The sequence below is a fragment of the Ochotona princeps genome, chromosome 22 (genome assembly GCF_030435755.1).
Source record: "Ochotona princeps isolate mOchPri1 chromosome 22, mOchPri1.hap1, whole genome shotgun sequence".
Lineage (NCBI taxonomy): Eukaryota > Metazoa > Chordata > Mammalia > Lagomorpha > Ochotonidae > Ochotona > Ochotona princeps.
In genome coordinates, this window is record NC_080853.1 from 6,751,563 (window position 1) to 6,770,823 (window position 19,261).

Here is a 19,261-nt window from a genome sequence, read left to right on the forward strand (position 1 = left end):
CTGCTGATTGGAAATGCTTGTTATAGTGCAGGAAGAAGTCATTGTGGTTCGTATTTACTGGGCCCTTACTGTGCTAAGCTCTTTATATGGTCTGAACGTTCTCATTTCACTCTAAAAGAGACGAGGTCTAGGGAGGCAGGGGTGTTTGCTCAAAGTCACCCAGATGGTCGGAGCTGGAACTTGAACTTGGGTGTGTAGCTTGAGTTAAGGTAGCACCGTTTACTCGTCACTCCATACAGGGAATCTTGAGAGATTTGTCTCATCTCTACCAAAATGAGGAACCTTTCTGAGGCTTAATGTTCAGCACTTGACCCGATAAGTAGTGACTGCAAAATGGTATTCCCCCAAGGTGCACTTTAATTAGTAATTATTATTTGAAAGACAGGGACAAACACAGAAAGACAGAGACCTTTTCTCCACCAGTTCCCAGATGTCCACAACAGCGGGGCTGGGTCAGGCTGAAATGAGTTTGTGTCTCCTACCCAGGTGGCAGGGCTTAAGTGTTAGAACCATCATCTGCTACCTACCAGGGTGTATTTAGAAACTAAACCTGGACTGGAGTTGAGTTGCTTTGACATAGAGGGAGGTTTCTCAAGGGACATCTTAACTGCTGTGCCCATGTCTGTCCCCAAATACACTTTTTTTTAAAAAAAAAGATTTATTTATTTTTATTTGAAAGTATATCTATACAGAGAGGAGAGGAGATGTACAGAGAGGAATAGCTTCCATCTGCTAATTCACTCTCCAAGTGGCCACAATGGCCAGAACTGAATCAATCCAAAGCCAGGATCTTCTCCTGGGTCTCCCATGTGGGTACAGGGTCCCAAGGACTTGGGCCATCCCTTACTGCTTTCCCAGGCCATAAGCAGGGAGCTGGATGGGAAGCGGGGCTGTTACGACACAAACCAACGCCCATATAGCATCCTGGTGCTTGCAAGCCACGGACTTTAGCCACTAGGCTACTGCACCAGGCCCCCAAAATATACTTTTGAGATTATTACACATAGAAGTAAGAACTTTAATGGCCCTCAGATGCCTTCTGGCCCATTTGCCACGTGGTTGTAGGAGACTGTGGCTAACTGAAGTGAAGTTCTTGTTTGGAGTCACATGACAAGGCAGTGACATGTGGGTCCCTGCATCATGTCTGAGATGTATGTGCTTGCTGAATGTCCATTGTCTTGTACTTGTGTCCACTGGACACAGTTCTCAGAAAAGGGGCCATTTACATTTACTGTACAGATTGACAACTGACTCCATTTCCTGCTGCAGCATCCCAGTGACTGCGTCCCTCCCCCCATTGGAGTGGCCACTCTCCAGCCAGTCGGGCTCCTATGAGCTACGGATTGAGGTGCAGCCCAAGCCGCATCACCGGGCACACTATGAGACGGAGGGCAGTCGAGGGGCCGTCAAAGCTCCAACCGGAGGCCACCCTGTGGTTCAGGTATGAACTTGAGTTCTCCTGTGTGCTATGCCTGTTGCAAGGTGACCAACTTCTGCTAAGCTGTCATTTGTTGGACTGTTTCCACCTCTACCTCCTCTGAGGGATGGGTCCCTGGAGCTTGAATTGGCATCAGAAACAGATGCAGAGGAGAAAGTCTGCCTAAACTGGATGAAGGTAGACGTGGCATTTGTGTGCAGGATGCTCCTTTTCTTGTATTGCTGATGGATTAGCTCCTAGGTTGTGCTGAGATTTCTGTGTTTGCAGAAGATATCTGAAGTCATTGTCCTAGGTTTCAGGTAAGAGGTCATTGAGGGGAAGCAGAAGACTCTTGTACAACATGGAAAAATAAGAAGTTAAAATGGCGCTTGAACTACCTACCCTAACTGCGATAAGTATTTTCAGATATTTGGTTTTTTTCTGCTCACGCAGTCATTCTCCACTACTGTGCAGCTGAGTACCTGTAGTTTATACTAAGAGTTGTTAAAAGATTTTTATTCTATGCCATAAGCATTTGCTCCTAATTTTTGTTAGTATCTTTTATGTTGATTGCTTTCAGCTTAATCCCCAATTTTTTCTTCCAAAATAAATTGAGTCATGCAATGTTTTCTGCCTTCAAAATAGAGTTGAAGTAGTTTTTCTAATTGTGTAGTCTAGTTAGTCAGGAACCACCTACAAACTAGCCAACTGGAACCTTTAGTGTCATGAGGTGAACAAGACGTTTTTTGGGGGGCGGTGTCTGTGCCTTGAAGTGAAAGCAATGTGTGAGGAGCTGGGTTCTTACCCTCTTCAGTGATTCTCAGAAATGCGATTTCTTGACCATTTCCTGAACATGCACTTAGAAGCTGTGAAATCTGAGCAGCAAACAGAAATCCCCAAACCTGCATGGTGCTTTGGTGTGTTCCCCTGGTGGAGGGTGTGTGTGACAGCCAGAACTAGGAGCTGAGAAAAATGGCTCTTCCCAAATCCCACACCTCAGCCACATTGGACGGTGCTGCTGTTTATTGATTTTTTTTTTCTCTTGATAACAAATCACTTTCCCCTCTTTCTTTGCTGTCTTGTAATTATTGGCTGTGTTCTGGCATCGAGACAGTACCTCCTGAACAGAGCAGGGCCTCTGGGCTGTGGGAGCTGCTTCTGTGTCTCCCAAGTGGGTGCAGGGCTCCAAGCACTTACACGGTCTTCCAGACACATTAGCAGGGAGCTACAATCCTGGCTTTTCTATATTAGAATGGGGACTTCCTGCCTCAGAGGAAACTTTCTGAATCAAAGCTTTCCTAGAAAGATAAATTTTTTCCAAAGTGGATTAGAATAAGGGAATGTAGCAGGGGATCCCTGGGATATTGTGTAAAAACGGAGGAGAAATTTCTCAGAGACCTTGGACAGGTTGACTTTCTCTGTTCAGTGAACTCTCGTGGCAGGTGGATCCGCTCTGCAAGTGTTTGCTGAGTGCCTGCTGTGATAGCGCAGAAGGAAAGAAGCTAGGGCCTCTCCTGCTCAGGGCACCTGGGCTGGGGTTTGGGGAGGGAGAGATTGACTTAGTAATGCTACGGAGTGGAGTCCAGCTATGGCAAGTGGCATGAAGGAGCAGGTTACAGTGAGGTCAGAAAAGCTTCTGAAGGTCACTGCCACACTTGCTGCAGACTACTTTCCCTACCTGCCCCATTTGTCTTCTTGCTTATTCAGAGAAAGCTTCATAGAAAAATGCCTACACCTGTTGCCTGCCTGTCTCATCCCAGAGTTTACATGCTGTGTTCCCATTCTAGCCCCGTCCTCTGCTTACTGGAACCCAAATCCTCATTCTCTAGGTGCCGATTGGCCTTGAGCAGTGAGTGTGTCCCTCCCCGTTGGCCTGTTGTGAGGAGGCCCTGCTTAGAAATGAAACCGAGGCGGAGGAAGAACAGGCAGACCTTGAGAGACGGGGCCACGCACCGCCGTGGCCCCACAGCTCTGCTGGGAGCAAACTGGGTGACCCGGACGTCAGAGGGGTTTTCCTCCCGTTCATTGGAGGCTGGGGCTGTGGATGGTTGCGGGGGCCAGGACACCTGCTGCCCTTGGCTTGAACTTCACACTCCAGGCCTCCTGTGCCTCCTGTTTTGAAAACCCAGTGCACGATTCAAAGATGCACAGCCTTGGCCTCAAAAGACACCAGGTAGGGCCTGGTGCAATAGCTTAGTGGCTAAAGTCCTTGCCTTGAGAGCGCTGGGATCTCATATGGGTGCTGGTTCGTGTCCTGGCAGCCCAGCTTCCCATCCTGGTAGCTCCCTGCTTGTGGCCTTGGAAAGCAGTTGAGGACAGCCCAAAGTTTTGTGACCCTGCACCTGCATAGGAGGCCCAGAGGAGGCTCCTGGCTTCGGATTGGTTTAGCCCCAGCTGTTGCGGCCACTTGGGGAGTGAATCAGTGGACGTAAGATCTTCTTCTCTGTCTCTCCTCCTCTCTCTATATCTCACTTTACAGTAAAAAATTAATTAAAAATCTTTTTTTTTTTTTAAGGACACTAGGTAGAGGATTGTCTCCAAGCCACTGGAGTGTGTTGTGTCTGCCTCCAGGCAAAACACTAATCCCTGCCAAAGCCCTGATTCCTGACCTTGGGAACCTTTTCAAAGATGTATAGAGTCAGAGAGAGGGAGTGACAGAGACATTCTGTCTGCTGATTCACTCCCCACGAGGCTACAACTGCCATAACTGGATCAGATCCAGGAGCTTCATCTGGGTTTTCCACATGGGTGGCAGGGGCCCCCAATACTTGGCCTGTTTCTCTCCTGCTTTTCTCAGGGCTTTAGCAGGGAGCTGGATAGGAAGTGGAGCATCCGGGACTTGAACAGACACCACATGCAGGAGATGGCTTTACGTGCCACACCGCAGCGCTGGCCCTGGGAAGCCAATTTTTAGAATAAAAACTTCTCCAACAAGTGAAGTGGGGATGTTGAGATGTCGGCTGCCGCGGCCCTCATGGCCTGGCTGTGCGGCCGTCTCCTTCCCGGCAGAGCCCTGCGCCTTCCGGGGCCCTGCCTGGCTGCCACTGAGCCTCTACATCTGCTGCTGTTTTGGGGCCTCACCGCAGCAGCCTTACCCCTCCCCAGGCACAGGGCCCCACCCTTCTCTTTTTTCTTTGCCACACTGTAAAGCTTCATTTTTTTTTCATGCCCAGTGGTTTTGAGTTGCTCTTATATAAAAAGGAAATGAATACAAGATTATTTCATTCTCTATCCTTTGATAGAAAATTGAAGTTCTGAAAAACATATGTCATCCTCAGCTGTCGCTCTTTCTCCACGCATGTGCCTCCTTCCCTCCAGCTCCTGATTGTCACTTGATCTTGGATGAAAGTTTTTTTTTTTTAAGACTTACTTATTTTTATTGGAAAGTCAGATTTACAGAGAGAAAGAGAGACAGAGATCTTCCATCTGCTGGTTCACTCCCCAAGTGGCCGCAATGGCAGGAGCTGAGCCAGTCTGGAGGCAGGAGCCAGGAAACTCTTCCTGGTCTCCCACGTGGGTGCAGGGTCACAAAGCTTTGGGCTGTCCTTGATTGCTTTCCCAGGCCACAAGCAGGGAGCTGGATGGGAAGTGGAGCAGCCAGGACATGAACCAGCACCCATGTTGGATCCTGGGGCGTGCGAGGATTTTAGCTACTAGGCTACCGTGCTGGGCCATAAGAAAGTTTTTGTGAGCTTTAAATGCTCTCAGGTCTTGTGACTTGTTCACTCGATGACTATGTAGTGGAGATCCTGCTGTGGCCAGACAGTGCCTGGTGCCAGGGAAACGGACTCCCACTCCAGCTGATCTCAGTGGCTGTCTTGGACTGGGGGCGGGAAGGCAGGGCAGATGAGCTAGCATGGTACTGGGAGTGCCAGGAGGCCTGGTGAGGGTCACCTGGAGATGTGATGGCCAGTGAAGGAGCTTATCCATGGAGTTTACAGATCACACAGAACAAACCCTGCCAAGGTGGCTCGTGAGTCGGGCCTTGGAGCAGGTGGCAGGTGGTGGGAGTGGTCCAGGCATTGGGCACAGCATGTGCAAAGGTCCCGAGGCAGAGAAGAACTTGGTGTGTCTGAGTTATTGCAGGCTGGTCAGTGTCATTCAAGTTTAGCTTGGTGGACTTGAGCAGGGTTCAAAGGCCAAGGTCAAGAGGTAGGGCTGATGGTTAGAAATAGAAGGTGACACTGAGAAGGCCACGAGACCGCTGGTGGCAGATTCACCGGACAAATGGAGGAATAAGACTCAGAAGAGAAAGAACGACCTAGGGAGGCTGTCATGAGCTCTGGGGCGCAGAGTGTGAGACGGACTTGGCAGGCGGGCCGGAAAAACCGTCATGCAGGCCACCGCAGATCTGAGCGTGGGCTCAGGTAGGGGTGTGGCAGGGCAGGGACGGAGACTGACGGGCTCATGGGCACACGGCAGGGATGTGGCGGGGCACTCTGCAGTCCCTGTAGCCGGTGCCCTGGGGTGTGTGAATGTGGGGCACTCTACAGTCCCTATAGCCGGTGCCCTGGGGGGTGTGGCAGGGCACTCTGCAGTCCCTGTAGCCGGTGCCCTGGGGGGTATGAATGCGGCTCCCTTGGCTGGCTGCTTGTACCAGCTGTTTTCCCAGGAGGAGCCAGGACTCAGATCTTTTTGAGAGGAAGGAAGACAGCGGGTCTCTCCTCTGTTTATTCCCCAAATGCCTGCAGTGGGTGGGGCAGAGCCGGCTGGTGGTCAGGAGGGCGCAACTCAGTGTGGACCTCCCACTTGGGCCATCACCTGTTGCCTCCGGAGTGAGTGTGAACAGGAAGCTGAAGTGCAAGTGGAGCTGGGACTGGAGCCTGGGCGTGCTGCCACGGAAGGTGGATGTCTCAAGCCATGGCTCAGCCACTGGACTGGGCCAATGGCTCATCCCAAGAACCTATAGTTTTAGGTGCAATTTTTGATTTTTAAAATTTTGGCCTCTTGGTCGGATGTTGGGTTAAACTTAACTCACGGCAATTGTCCTTACGCAAAGTCTTGTGGTGTCTGTGAGAACAGTGCTGCCTCTAGGTTGGTGAGCGGGGATGGAGGTAGTGTGATCTTAGAACCGTTTGCACTGGAAGTGGTCCACCCTCCCTGGAGCCTGTGAGCTGTGGGGCACACCTGGGGCTCCTCAGGGAGAGCGGGGGCATGTCAATGTGCTGGCCTGACCTTGGGCTGCAGGCCTGTGACAAGGCAGGGAGCGCCTGGACCCAGCTCGGAAGCATTGCCTGTCTGTGGGTGGGAGCTGTGCTGTTTCCTCCTCCTGTTCCACGCTGGAATCCTGGGACCTTTTACAGTGGTCACGGGCTGCTGGATTGTGACTCGGCTTATGGGGTGGCACAGCACCCAGGAGTGAGGGCCCGTATGTCCTGGCTGTTGTCTCTTGCTGGCTCCCTTGAGCCTTAAGCCTGTCACAGGCCTCCCAGGGCAGAGACCTCGTCCCTTTCTTGTCCATCCTTGTATGGGACCTTCTTTCTGGGCCGTGTTTGCAAAGGGAAGATGGTCTGGAGGCATCCTTTTGCTTGGCATAACTCACTTTGGAGAACATTCTGGACTGGCTCAGCTGTGCAGACACACGGAAGAACCACAGATTCCTTACAGGTGCAGAAACTGGTTTCTGCTCTGTCGCAGGTTTCTCAGGGCAAGGGGTGGGGATCCTGTGCTTCCCTGCACGGGTGACTGTCCAGCTCACCTGGGCCGGAGGAGACTGGGAGAGGCTCCCACAGCACATCACAGGCGCCGCCAGTGAGTCACCACCGAGAGGGGGAGGAAAGGAGCCGGGCGAGGTTTCCTGCTGCTCAGGTGAGGTGGGAGCTGTGAGCTGGGCGCCCGTGCTGGCCTCCGCTGGCAGCTGGGCGTTTCGTGCTGGGTGCAGTCCTGATCTGCATGCCTGTGCATTGTTCACACTGGGGGCAGGAGGCAGGTCTCGCTGCTGCTGAGGCCCAGTCAGGGCAGTTGCATCGGTTGGCTCTGTGGGTCCTTCTGCAGGGGAGGGGGGGGAGGGGGAGGAGAAAGGGAGTGGTCCATAAGTGCCTCAGGCTTGGGACAGCGGGGAGAGGCAAGGGATCTGAGCAGGTTCGTTTGTTCCTAACTTCATTTATTCACTTACCGAGTACCTGCTGGGTGCTGGGGGCAGCTTCAACCCAGAACTAACATTCTGGCCCAAGGGAGAGATATGATATGTGATATCGTTTGCAGGAGCATTTTGGATGTGCTGAAAGTATGGTGATATCCTGTGGGGAAAACCACCGGGCCATGAGAGGGCCTGGCTGAGCAGCAGAGGGATGTGTGTGTGTGTGTGTATGTATGTGTAAAAGGTGCAGGGGCCTGGGGACAGGCCCCAGGGCAGGGGATACCCAGGCCAAGCGCTTGTGGTTCTGGGACAAAGAGGGGGCACTTACACGGTGTGTCGTGCAGGAAGGGGGCTGCTGTGTGGCTGCTTCAGGGGCCAGGGTGCCCTGGGTGGGGACATGGTGAGCTCTGGGTGCATTCAGGGCGAGTTTTGCAAATGGAACTGCCTTGAGTCTCAGCAGGGTGCACACCCAGGTGAACTTGTAGCTTTGGGAGGCTGGGGACCTTGGTTGTGTGTCCCATCCGCACTGGGCCTCCCCTTGTTGCAGGACAGACGACTTCTTTGAGGAGCGACTTTGTTAGCAGGTGAGGGGGTGGAGTAGGGTATAGAGCCAGCTGGGATTGCTTGAGGAGGTGTCATTCTCACCACCCTCTCCTTGGCCACACCAGGCTCAGGCCGATTCAAACTCATAGGACTGTGCGAGAGTGTCACGGGTGACCTACAGCCTGGAGTGCTGGCTGACGCTCTTGTGAAAGCATGGGAGGGGGTGCCAGCCCCTTTGTGTGTGTAGGTAGAGAGGAAGGGTGCTGGAATGAGTGGAGAGGAGGTGTGTGTGTGTGTGTGTGTGCCATTGGCTCAGGTTTTCAAAAACTCTTGGAAATGTGTGTTAAAATACGTGTGAAAATAAGTCACAGACTGATTTGCAAAAGGATTTCACTGAAATAAACTTAGCTTCTCATTCCGTTTTCCGTGCAGCCTTGACAAAACTGCTTCCTGGTCTCCCTCCTACATGACTGGAACTCGAGCGCTTGGGCCATGGTCTACTGCCTCCCAGGCACATTAGCAGGAGGTTGGGTTGGTGTGTGGAACAGCCGGGACTGAACCAACCACTTCCATATGTGTGTGGGCATCTTATGCAGTGGTATCACCTTCTGTGCCACATGCCCACCCCTTACACCTTAAATTTGTTCTACAGTGTTGAGTGGACTCCTGCCACAAGCTGGGTGCTGTTCTAGGCGCTCCCTATTTACTGTGGTTCCTGCATCCCTCGATAGTTTATTACAAATGCAGGTTCCTGGTCGCCACATTGGCCTGCAGGATCAGAATCTGCAGTTATATGTAGGTTGTCTCTATGCTTGGGAGTGCGAGGTACATGTTTCTAGGACTGGAATTGCCAGACGAGGCCGCCAGGTGCAGCCGGCCACCTACTTTTCTAAACAAAGTGGGATTGGCCCATGGCCACACCTGCTCATTTCCCTGTGGTCCACCATGGCTTCTGTGCTACTCGAGGAAGGCAGGGCCGGTGAGATACTGTGGGCTGCAGTGCCTGAAGCGCTGGCTGGCTGAGATGGCCGTGAGAGGGAACAGGAGGTGACCGTGACCTGGCGAGGATGGCTTGTGGAGAAGAACTTCCAGAAGAGGAAAGACTTAAGCAGAATTTGGAGTGCAGGGACTGAGTAAGTGCTGCTGTCCTGCGGGAAGGTGTTACAGCAGACAGGACAGTGAGGGCTAAGGTCCCGGGGACACTTGGTGTCCCCCTGAATATCATTAGTACAGAGGCAGGAACCAGTTGGACCTGACCAAGGAGTTGGCCATGGATGTGGTCTTCCTGTAAGCTGTGCTGGGGCCTTTCAGTGCCCTTTGTAAGATGAGGCAAAGAATGGAGACAGAGCTCTTGAACTCTTTTCTCAGACTCTGTTCTGGGTGTTGCTCGGGACAGTAGTGCAGGCTGTGTATCCGGAGGACATTGTTTGTGTCTATTGATCAAGGCAGCGTCCTGACACACACCTGCCCAAGGGCCAGAGGAGGAGGTGCCTTTTGCCAATGGGCAGCAGGGTGCGAGGCAGCTTGTGGCCATGATACCTCTTCAGGAGAGGGGGAGTCCTCTTGCTGTGTAGTGGCTTTTGTTCAAGCCTTGGTCACATGGACCAGGACCTCAGTCATGTCTCCTGCTTGGCCCCCGAGAGTCCGACTTCGACACGAGAAGGTGCTCGAAGCCCTTACCCCTGCTGCTTTCCGTCCTTGTGGGTGGGGATGTTGGCCACCCTCTCCTTTCCAGCCCCACCCACCCACCCAACTAATAGGGCTTGCCAAACCGGGCAGCCTCAGCCCACGTACTTCTCTCTGCTGCAGAGCTCACTCCTCCCACCCCTGCACGTCCCTGGTGAGGAGCAGGGCAGGTGCTACCCGCAGAGGGGGCCTGTGTGCGGGTCAGTGCTGCCCACCTGGCATGGGGAACTCTGGCCTCTCATCCCACTGGCCCACGTGGACTTCTGGCCCCTGGATTGATTGCTTCAGGGATTTGAAGCTGGTTTCCTCTCTTGTCCTTCCCTCTATACTTTCTTGAGTTTGCAAAGATTGAGCCAAAAGGAGCCAGGAGGGGACTTGGCAGTGGTAAGGTTGAATGACTGTTTCTATTCATGGCAGTGAGGGCATCTTCCGTGCTAGGGCCTCTCAGTGCTAACTTGTCTCATGCAGTCTCACCTTGTCTCTGCCAGGTGGGCTCTGTCTTTGTCAGCTGGCCAGGGATCAAATTGAAGCTCAGGGAAAGGATGTGAATGAAGAAGATGGCAGTGAGGAAGGGCGTTTGGCCAAGTGGTTAAGACACTGGCCGAGATACCATGTCAGTGCGCCTGAATTCGAGTCCTGGCTCTGCTTACAAATTCGGGTGCCTCTTAATGCAGACCCTGGGAGGTAGCAGGTGGTGACTCAGTGGTCGGACTCCTCCCTGCACTGACATGGAAGACCTGGGTGGTGTTCCCAACTTGGCCTCAATACAGATGCTGGGATGAACTAGTAGATGGAAGATCTTTTTGCTGTTGGGGTCTCTGTCTGCCTCCCATGATGATGATGATGAAGGAAGCGGAATGCACCTGTATTATATCCAGTATTGTGAAACTTCCCGGTGATCTATAGAATACAAGGATCATGCAGTAACGAACTCAGCAGAGCCACAGCTATGACTGAAGACAGGATCGAGGGTGTATTTATTGGGCAGGTGCAATAGGCCTGATACCATCTACGCATGAACTTGACTTATGCATCCTAACTCTAGGGATCGGGTCCTGCATCTGACAGATGAGAAACCGGAACTCCAAGGAAATAGGGGCCTTGCCCGAGAGAGGACTTACAGGAGCAGGAGGTGGGACCCTGGTGGGCCTCTGGTCTCTGCCTCTCCCACGCCCTCTTCCCTGTGCAGTGGATGCTCCGTTATCAGCTTCTGGCACAGGCCTGTGCAGTTGTGCCAGCGAAGTGATGTGCTCAGGTTGCTCAGCTCAGTTATTTCTCAGCACCTTCCCTCTGTGAGCTGCAGCCAAGCTGTCGTCCCCCCTCGTCTGTCCGTGTGACAGCTGCAGCCTCCCAGCCTGCTTCCCTCCACCGCTTGTTCAGTCGGTCTCCTCTCCCCACCACCTCCCCCAGCTGCCGGAGGAACCTGTTGCAATTGCAGCTTGCTGCACCCCGCTCGCCTTCGTGTTTACTGTTCCATTTCCCTGGACAGGCACATTCAGGTGTCCTCCTGCTCAAAGCTGCTTCCCTGATTTCTCTGTGACAAGAGCCCCTCCTTGCTCTGCCACCCTCTGTGCCTCTGCTTGAGTAATTCTTTCTGCACAACCCAATAATCCCTTCCCTTCTCGCTTCTTCCCTCCCTTCCACCCAGCTGCTCACCTGTTCCTCGCTGCTGTGTTCTCATCCATGTATCACCTCCCAGCCATTGCATCATCCCCAGGACCGAATGTCGTGCCTGTCACCCAAAAGACACTTTTTCATGTGCAGAGTTGAGTGAGGGTCACCAGTTGGGGGGTGCCTGGTGAACCCACAGTCTCGGGGGGGTGCGTGTGTGGAGCCCTGGCAACTCAGGCAATGAATGTGATGACGCAGGTGGCTCCTCAGTGGCTTTCCTGTGTTAGGGGAAGCAGAGGAAGGAAGTGACAGTGAGGCCAGGGCACCGGGTCAGCTCGCTGGACATGCCCAGTATCCCTGGCTCCCCCTCCCCCCGACTTCATGTTCAACAGGATTTGGGCTTCTCCCCGCATCCCCCAGGGCACACGGAAGCCGTGACTTGGTAGAATCGGCACAAGTTAGTTTTCTAATGATTCAGAAGGAGGGAGGGAAAAAAAACCCTTATTTTTCACTTTCCTTTTTTAATCAAGAAGCATGATGTGGGTGTTCCCCTGTGGTTTCACTCAAAGAGAGCGTTGTTGCCCGGCTCCCAGCACCCCACCCCCCACTCCAGGGCTTCGGCCTTGCGTGTGTCTAACTTTAACCCTGAACTGAAGCTTGCTGGGCCTGGGGGCCTGGGTGTGCCTCCAAACAAGGCGGCAGGCTTGTCGATTGTGTGTACAGCCATGCCTCCCTGGTGGCACCCCCATGGCCTTCCTGCGCCAGCCACCCCTCCCCCGCACTTCCCGCCTGGCTCTCTGCGGGAGCTGGGGGGTGTGCACACCCATTGCAGGGGAGCTGGGCCAAGCCATGAGGTCCAGGGAAGGGTCTGGTCCCTGCCTGTGAGGGCTCTCCATGGAGTGATCTCAGGCAGGGAGGCTGGAGAGCAGTCCCGTGCAAGGCTGGCTTCCCAGGCGACCCAGCGTGTGGTCTCTACAGTGAGTTCTGTCTCTCAGGCATGCCCATCGCCCTGCCTTTCACTTGCTTTTTTCCCCACAGCATTTATGTTCTGCCAGGTTTCTTGTCCTTGCCTGGGGAGCATGAGGCCTGGCCTCTGGGCCCTGGATTGTGGGGACTGCCTGCCCGTTGGGTCGAGGCACACCCTTAACTGTTGGCTCATCAGGGAGAAGCGGCACTTGTGGGCACTGTGACATGTGGGGGACCTGGATGTGAGACCCGAGCCATGGCTACCCTCACCCCGCTGCTCTCAGGGTTGGGTAGGGGTGTGGGTCGGGCATGGGAGGCTGTTGGCATTTCCCGAGGCTTCCTGCCAACAACAGGTGAATGGCTGAGGACCCCAGAGTTCATGCCTAGCATGACCTGTCTTGGAAGAGAAGAATTCAATATTTGCCTCCTGGGAGCTGTCAGTCTCCTGGGACAGTCAGGTGCAGGAGGCGCTGATGTCATGGGGCCATTTCCCAGAGGTTATGGCAAGAGGCAGATGGTCACTTACCCTCCCCACGCTGGGTCAGGTGGGAAAAGAGCCAAGGATGACCACAGAGCTCTAAGCAGGAGGCCTAGCCAGATATGTGCAGCAAATGTTATCGACTCCTCCTTGTCTGGGAGATGAGAGCTGTAGTAGGGAAATAAGCCATGGTGGCCAGAGTCCAGTTGCTCCCGGTATCCCTGCATCCAGGCAGCTCCCTGGGTGAGTGACAGCTGAGTGCGTGTGGCGGGATATGAAGGGAGAAAGTTCTTGGCTTCAGGAGCTGCCGGAAGTGAGTGTGCTGAGCTTAGAGGTCACCACGTGACAGCTGTGTGTGCCTGTAGCCAATGTGGCTTTTGGCCCCTTTGGGGTTTTAAACATCAGTGGGCACAGTTTCCGGAGTTTCCAAGTTAGAGCATGTCTCCCAGGCAGTTGGATTTTTGACCTGCTGTCAATCATGAGATCTGGTGATACAAGGCCTGCTTCCTGCCTGACCACAGCTGGGCAGCCCTTCCTTTAGTCAAGGCCTGACTGCCTCGGAGCCCAGCTCACTCATCTGGGCCCTAGGAGATCTCCTGGGTGAGCCCAGGGTAGGAGGCACCTAGAGGAATAAACCCAGAGCTTGGGAACTTTCATGTCCAAGGGCAGATGCTTTTATTGATTTTAATACAGAAAAGATATTTCTGTGTGCAAAGCTGCCTCCCCCTTCCCACATATCTGCCTTTTTGTTAAGTGGGAGTTGTTCTGATGCACAATTTCCCCCCAAAGAGAAAGAGGGTGATGGATGTCGGGACTATTCCCTGTGCAGGTGCCAGTCTAGAGGGCACAGCTATGTAGATTGCTGACTTCAACCTCAAAAGGTGATGAACTTGAACTCCGCATGTGTGAGAGAAAGCAAGTCAGCGTTCCCTGGTCCCCAGGGACTCCAGGCTCCATGAGATCAGCACCATTGGCACTCATTGCGTTCTGCCTGTCGGGGCGGGTCCTCATGAGACAGGCACCTGTGGCGGCAGGTGCAGGCAGGTGTGCACTCACCCATCAGGGAGCAGTGGTCAGCCCCCCCCTTTACATCTGTAGAAGCTGTTTCCTCTCAAGTTGGCTCCTGGGGTCACACTCCAAACCCAGGACAAAGACAGGAGACCCTGGGGTAAGCTGGTTGCCTGTCAGCATAGTGCTTGTCAGTGGCTGTGATCCGCCAGAAGCCACGCTGCTGGCTTAGGTCGCGGGTGGGGTGGGCTCACGGAAGGTGAGCATGCCCATGTGTGGTTGAGTGCAGGGCAGCCTGCGGGGAGGCCCTGGTCTTTCCTAGCAGGCCGACTTCAGAGCGGAAGCCCAGAGGTAGCTCCAGGCCTGGCTGGTCCTTACAGTGTGCAAGCATGCAATTTGCACTTACACAGGCCTCCACTTCCTCTCTGCTGGCAGCTGCTCCTGGACAGCCCTGGTTTCTTGGCCCGTCCCCTTGTGCTTTGGGAGATGAGAACCTCCTGCACAGAGAGATAACGGGACGGGGACTGGTGGGTCGGTGGCTGCTGCACCAGCCCCCCTAATGCTGGTTAGCCTAGGGTTCGGGGTCCCAGCCAGGGCAGGTTGTTCTGAGGATGAGGTATGAAAGCAGCAGCAGAAGGCAAAGACCCTGGGGCTCTCAACTAAAGGCAGGTAGAATAGGGAGGTGCAAACCCTCCGGGGTGAGGTTCCAGGGAAGATGGGAGTTGCAACTTGTTAAAAAGAGGAAAGGGAAGCAGGTGTGGAAAAGCACTGGATCTCAATTTGAGCTTTCGTTGTGTCTGGGCTGGGCACTGGGGAGGCTCCCTGGGCCCCTCAGAGCCGGGGCTGTCAGCCCTCCATGTGGAAGGCAGCGTTCGCCGAGTGCTGCTTCTGTGCCAGCCCTGGTTCTAGGTCCTGGTGCTCCTGGGAAGTGACTTGGTACTCTACTCAAGCCCTTTCCCGGGGCCCTAGATGACCCCATGGGACCCTGAGCTCAGTTTGGCTTCCCCGCTGGGATCTGTGGCTCAGGGACCTCTTCTGTCTTCCTCATGTTGACACCAGGGCCCAGATGGCTTTGGTAACTTTGCAAGAGGCCACTCGGATCCCGGTGCCCAGCCCCATTGGCTTGTGGTCGCATCCGTTCTGAGTCTGCTCCCAAGCTACAATCCATGGCACGGACACAGTGACAGCAGGATGGGGGAGGGAGGACCCGGGGACATGAAAGGAGCACGCGTGGCCTTGAGGGGGGTGGCGGACGCTCACTTGGAGGCAGTTGAAAGGCGGCTCCAGCTTTATCACGCCCTCCGCAGGCGCCGCTTCCTCCTCCTCTTGCGTGATCCTTCAGCCTCCGCCAAGTGGCCTGGCCAGGAGCCCAAAGCCTCCCGTCTGTCCCACGGAGGCCTGCTGGCAGGGCGCCCAGGGCTGGAGTGGGCGGGGGCCGGCTCCCAAGGACCCTTATCTTGTGCTGGAAGCGGGAAGCGCAAAGTGAGCTTTTGGCTCCCGGGCTTTTGTGTTCCCTAGGCAATCAATGAGGATGCCAGGTTTTGTTGTTTATTTTCCTCCTTTCCAGAGAGAGGGTGATGGATGCCTGTGGATGTTGCCAGGGCCTGCCACACGCCATGCCACACTCACACACAAGCACTCCTAGGGTGTATTCTCTACTATATGTCTTCTAGAAGCCTGGCCTGAGAGGGTCTCCAAGGCCAGATCGCCCCTGAGCAGTGGTAGTCTCAATGGTACAGAGCGTGGACAGAGGGCTGTGGCTTTGCTGGCTTGAGGGAATGCAGGGGGTAATGGGGCCCTGCTAGCAGGTGCAGGGGCAGAAGCAGCCACTGAGTGATCCAGCAAGACCCCCACATCCTTGCATGGGGAGCAGGGCTGGGGACATGGTGTGAGGGGCTGTCCTCAGTCGTGGATGTGGGAATGGGTGGAGAATGGGAATGTGCATCCGGTACTGGCTCATGAGCGCTGATGTTGAGTTTTGAGGCCTTCTCCCTCGCTTTGCTACCTTCCATGCTGCTGAGGTAGTGGGCGCTTTCCATCTGCATCAGGTGCAGTGAGAGATCATGGTGGGCCATGGCGCCTCTCTTCTCAGCTCTGCTCAGGGCATCAGCTGGACAGCTGGCAGCGGGCCTCGGTGGGAGCTGGGCAGACCCCACACAGCAGAAGCCTCCCTTTGGAGACCTGCTGCCCATGCAGCCCCCTGTGGGCACATACACAGAGCAGGACAGACAGTGGCTGTGGACATGGGTAGATACCGTTTCTAAATCTGGTACTGGAGATGGATGGAATAGGTTCAGATGCGAGCCAGCAGTGGTGAGTGAGGTGGCAAGGCTTAATGGGACAGGGCACCCGGCAGAAGAGGTGGGTCCCTCTGTAGACAGACCAGCAAGGTGACATGGCTTCATGGGAGAACACACCTGCCTGGCAAGGCGGGCAAGTCAGGAAAAATCTGAGAGCTTTGTGTGCAGTCTGTGTTCACACTGGGGCCTGGAAGGGAGTCGGGGGTTCCAGCTCCTCCTGCCTGCTCTGCCCCCTCCCCCCTCTTCTCCAGAACAAGGGTTTAGGCCACAGTCCTGCTCAGTGCTGGCTGCCCAGGTAGCCCACCTGGCACCGGGCAGAGGAGCTTCCCCCCGGAGAGGCTGGGTAACCCGTGTGACACTGAGCCAAGAGGATGCTCCTGGGGCTCACCTTGGTGGGGTGGAGCTCACCTGTGGAATCACTGACCTCTGGTCGGGACTTCGCAGTGTGAAATCCTGGGCTGCTTCCTGGGGGAGCTCTGACTTTTCCTGATCCTCTGCTTGCTTGGGCTTCTCCCACACACATGCACCCATCTCTAATCTTCCTCCCATGGCAATTCCAGGAAAATGCATCCCATTGGTATGTGTTGCTTGATTTTCTTTACATATATATCCCATATATGTGTATCCCATATCATAGCTCTGATTCAGGTCCCGGGTCAGCTTCAGTTCTAATATAGTTCCTTGCTAAGGCACCTGGGAAAACAGCTGAGGGTGGTCCAAGTACTTGGGCCCCTGTCTTTCATGTGAGAGACCCAGATGGAGATCTTGGCTGCTCCTCCCCCACCCCGTCCCCTTCTCCCACTGCTGTTCTGCCTTTCCAAGAAATACATAAAATCTGAAAAATGAAAATTAAAAAAATCACTTACTTGGAAAAGAGCAACCCTGTTTATTGGTTGCTCCTTCAGATGCCCCCAGTAGCCACCGCTGAGGTAGGTTAGAGCCAGGAGCCACGAACTCCAGCAGGGCTTCCCCCAGGGGTGCCAGGAGCCCAGTTACTGGGAGCCATGAGTTGCTGCCTCCTGGGGTGTGTTAGCAAGAACCTGGAGCCTGCAGCTCCAGTGGGGACTTGAGCCCAGGCACTCGGCTGCTTGGATGTGGGCCCACGGCGTCCCGCTCAAGGTGATAACTGCCATGGCGGGTGGCCACCTGATCCTTTGCTGAGTTCTCGGTCTCCTCCCTTCTCTGAGCACACAGGCAGGGAGTTGGTTCTTCGTCTGCATGCAGGTCTGAGGCTGTAGACCTTGTCAAGTTCTTTAGCCAAGCTTTGCTGAGCACTTCCTGAGGGCGTTGTCTTAACCAGTCCAAGGGTGGTCTGCTGGCTTCGGAGGCAATTGCTTCCCAGTCTGGGGTTCCCACACTACTCCTGGGCACTCCCTGGCATGTACTTCCCGTGTCAGCCTGGCATCCTGCTGCAAACCTGTGGCTGCTCAGGCACAGAGCTGGGCGTCCACTGGGTGTGACTCCATTTGCACTTTGCATGTTGATAATAGTCTTACACCTTTATTTTCTGGTGTATGTGTGTGTGTACATGCCTTTGGTTTCCACCTGGTGATGCTGGTCCCCTGTGTGTGGTCATGGTAGAAAGCCACTAAGTAAATATACAAAAGGGGTCTTAAAGAAGAAGATTCAGTCCCTGCTAATCAGGCTGGAGACCCACTGAGGTTGGGAGGTTGGTGTCAGGGCCACTTAGGTTCTTCCCTCCCTCGAACACAGACAGCTGGGCCTGCCACGTCTCTTTTCCCGGCTGTGTGACCTGGAGCTGATTGCCTAAGCTCTCGGTGCCTGCCACGAGGCCGTGGTGACAGATAACCGCGCTTAGAACTGCTGGCGGGACACAGGCGGACGGCTGTGTTGGCGGCGGTGGCTGTGGAAGTGACGGTGGTGACCACACCCGTTCTGTGCGTGTTCCTTAGCGTGGCTGCTTTGGTGCAAAGGCAGCACTCGGCAAATATTTGTTGACTTGCATTTAAGGTTTGTGGAAAGCTGCCAGGCCTGGCACCTCTGGACCAGGAAAAAGCAGTTCGGAAACCAGACAGCAAGTAAGCACAATTTTATTTCTAGAACGCAGCCTCGCCGTCCCCGCGTGTCCCCTCCACTCTGTGTGGTAAGAGATGGGAGAGGACACGCAGACAGCCTGGGTGTGGCTGCTGGGCTGTTTCTGAGCACCTAGGGCCTTTGACCTTGGATCCACCTTCACTTTCCCTTCCTGCTGTCCTGGGCCTCCGTTCTCTCTGCAGCTGCTGCCCAGAAGGTACGTACGCTGGCACTTTACACTCTGTGCACGCTGCAGCTTGCCTGAGCCCAGCTGTCTTGTGGCCCCCAGGGATCCAGAGACACGGTCAAACCAATGGAGTCTCTCTGTTAGGCTTAGTTGTGTCTAATAGAAGCCCCCCAAATTGAAGGTGTTCAGGCACCCCAAATGTGTTCTGTGCTAGAGAAAGTAGAGAGATGTGTGCTCTGATCTCATCTGGAATCCTGTTCTTTCTCAGTTCCTCTTCTACTCGGAGTCCTCTCCTGAACCAGTGTGGTTGCTGGAGCTCCAGCTGTCATACCTGCAGTCCATGCAATGGAATCCCAAAGCGGAGGGGACATGTGTAGGAATGGCCACTTCCCAGCTCTGTTTGTCTCCTCCAAGGAACCTCTCTAGAAGTCTCCCAAATGTTACTGTTTAGTGTTTCATCAGCCAGACTTAGTCAGTAGCCATTTTCATGTCTTCTCATTATTATTAAGAATTCATGGGCCTGGCGTGGTAGGCTAGTGGCTGAAGTCCTCGCCTTGTGTGTGCTGGGATCCCATGTAGGCACCGGTTCTAATCCTGGCAGCTCCACTTCCCATCCAGCTCCCTGCCTGTGGCCTGGGAAAGCAGTCGAGGACGGCCCAAAGCATTGGGACCCTGCACCTGTGTGGGAGACCTGGAAGAGGTTCCTGGTTCCCGGCTTTGGATTGGCGCGTACCGGCCGTTGAGGCTCACTTGGGGAGTGAATCATTGGAGGGAAGATCTTCCTCTCTGTCTCTCCTCCTCTCTGTATATCTGACTTTGTAATAAAATAAATAAATCTTCAGAAAAGTAGTCGAGGATGGCCCAAAGCCTTGGGACCCTGCATGCACATGGGAGACCTGGAAGAGGCTCTGGGCTCCTGACTTTGGATTGGCTCAGCTCCGGCCATTGTGGC

At 54.3% G+C, this 19,261-nt stretch overlaps 1 protein-coding gene across 3 annotated transcripts in view; it reads left to right on the forward strand.

The window, feature by feature from the left end:
• The window catches only part of NFATC2 (nuclear factor of activated T cells 2), a 103,216-nt gene that overhangs the window by 20,834 nt on the left and 63,121 nt on the right, over positions 1 to 19,261 (forward strand). For all 3 annotated transcript variants that reach the window (XM_058679318.1, XM_058679317.1, XM_058679319.1), the window contains exon 3: positions 1,270 to 1,441. In XM_058679318.1, the coding sequence (XP_058535301.1) occupies positions 1,270 to 1,441 (172 nt within the window). The remainder of the gene's footprint in view (positions 1 to 1,269; positions 1,442 to 19,261) is intronic.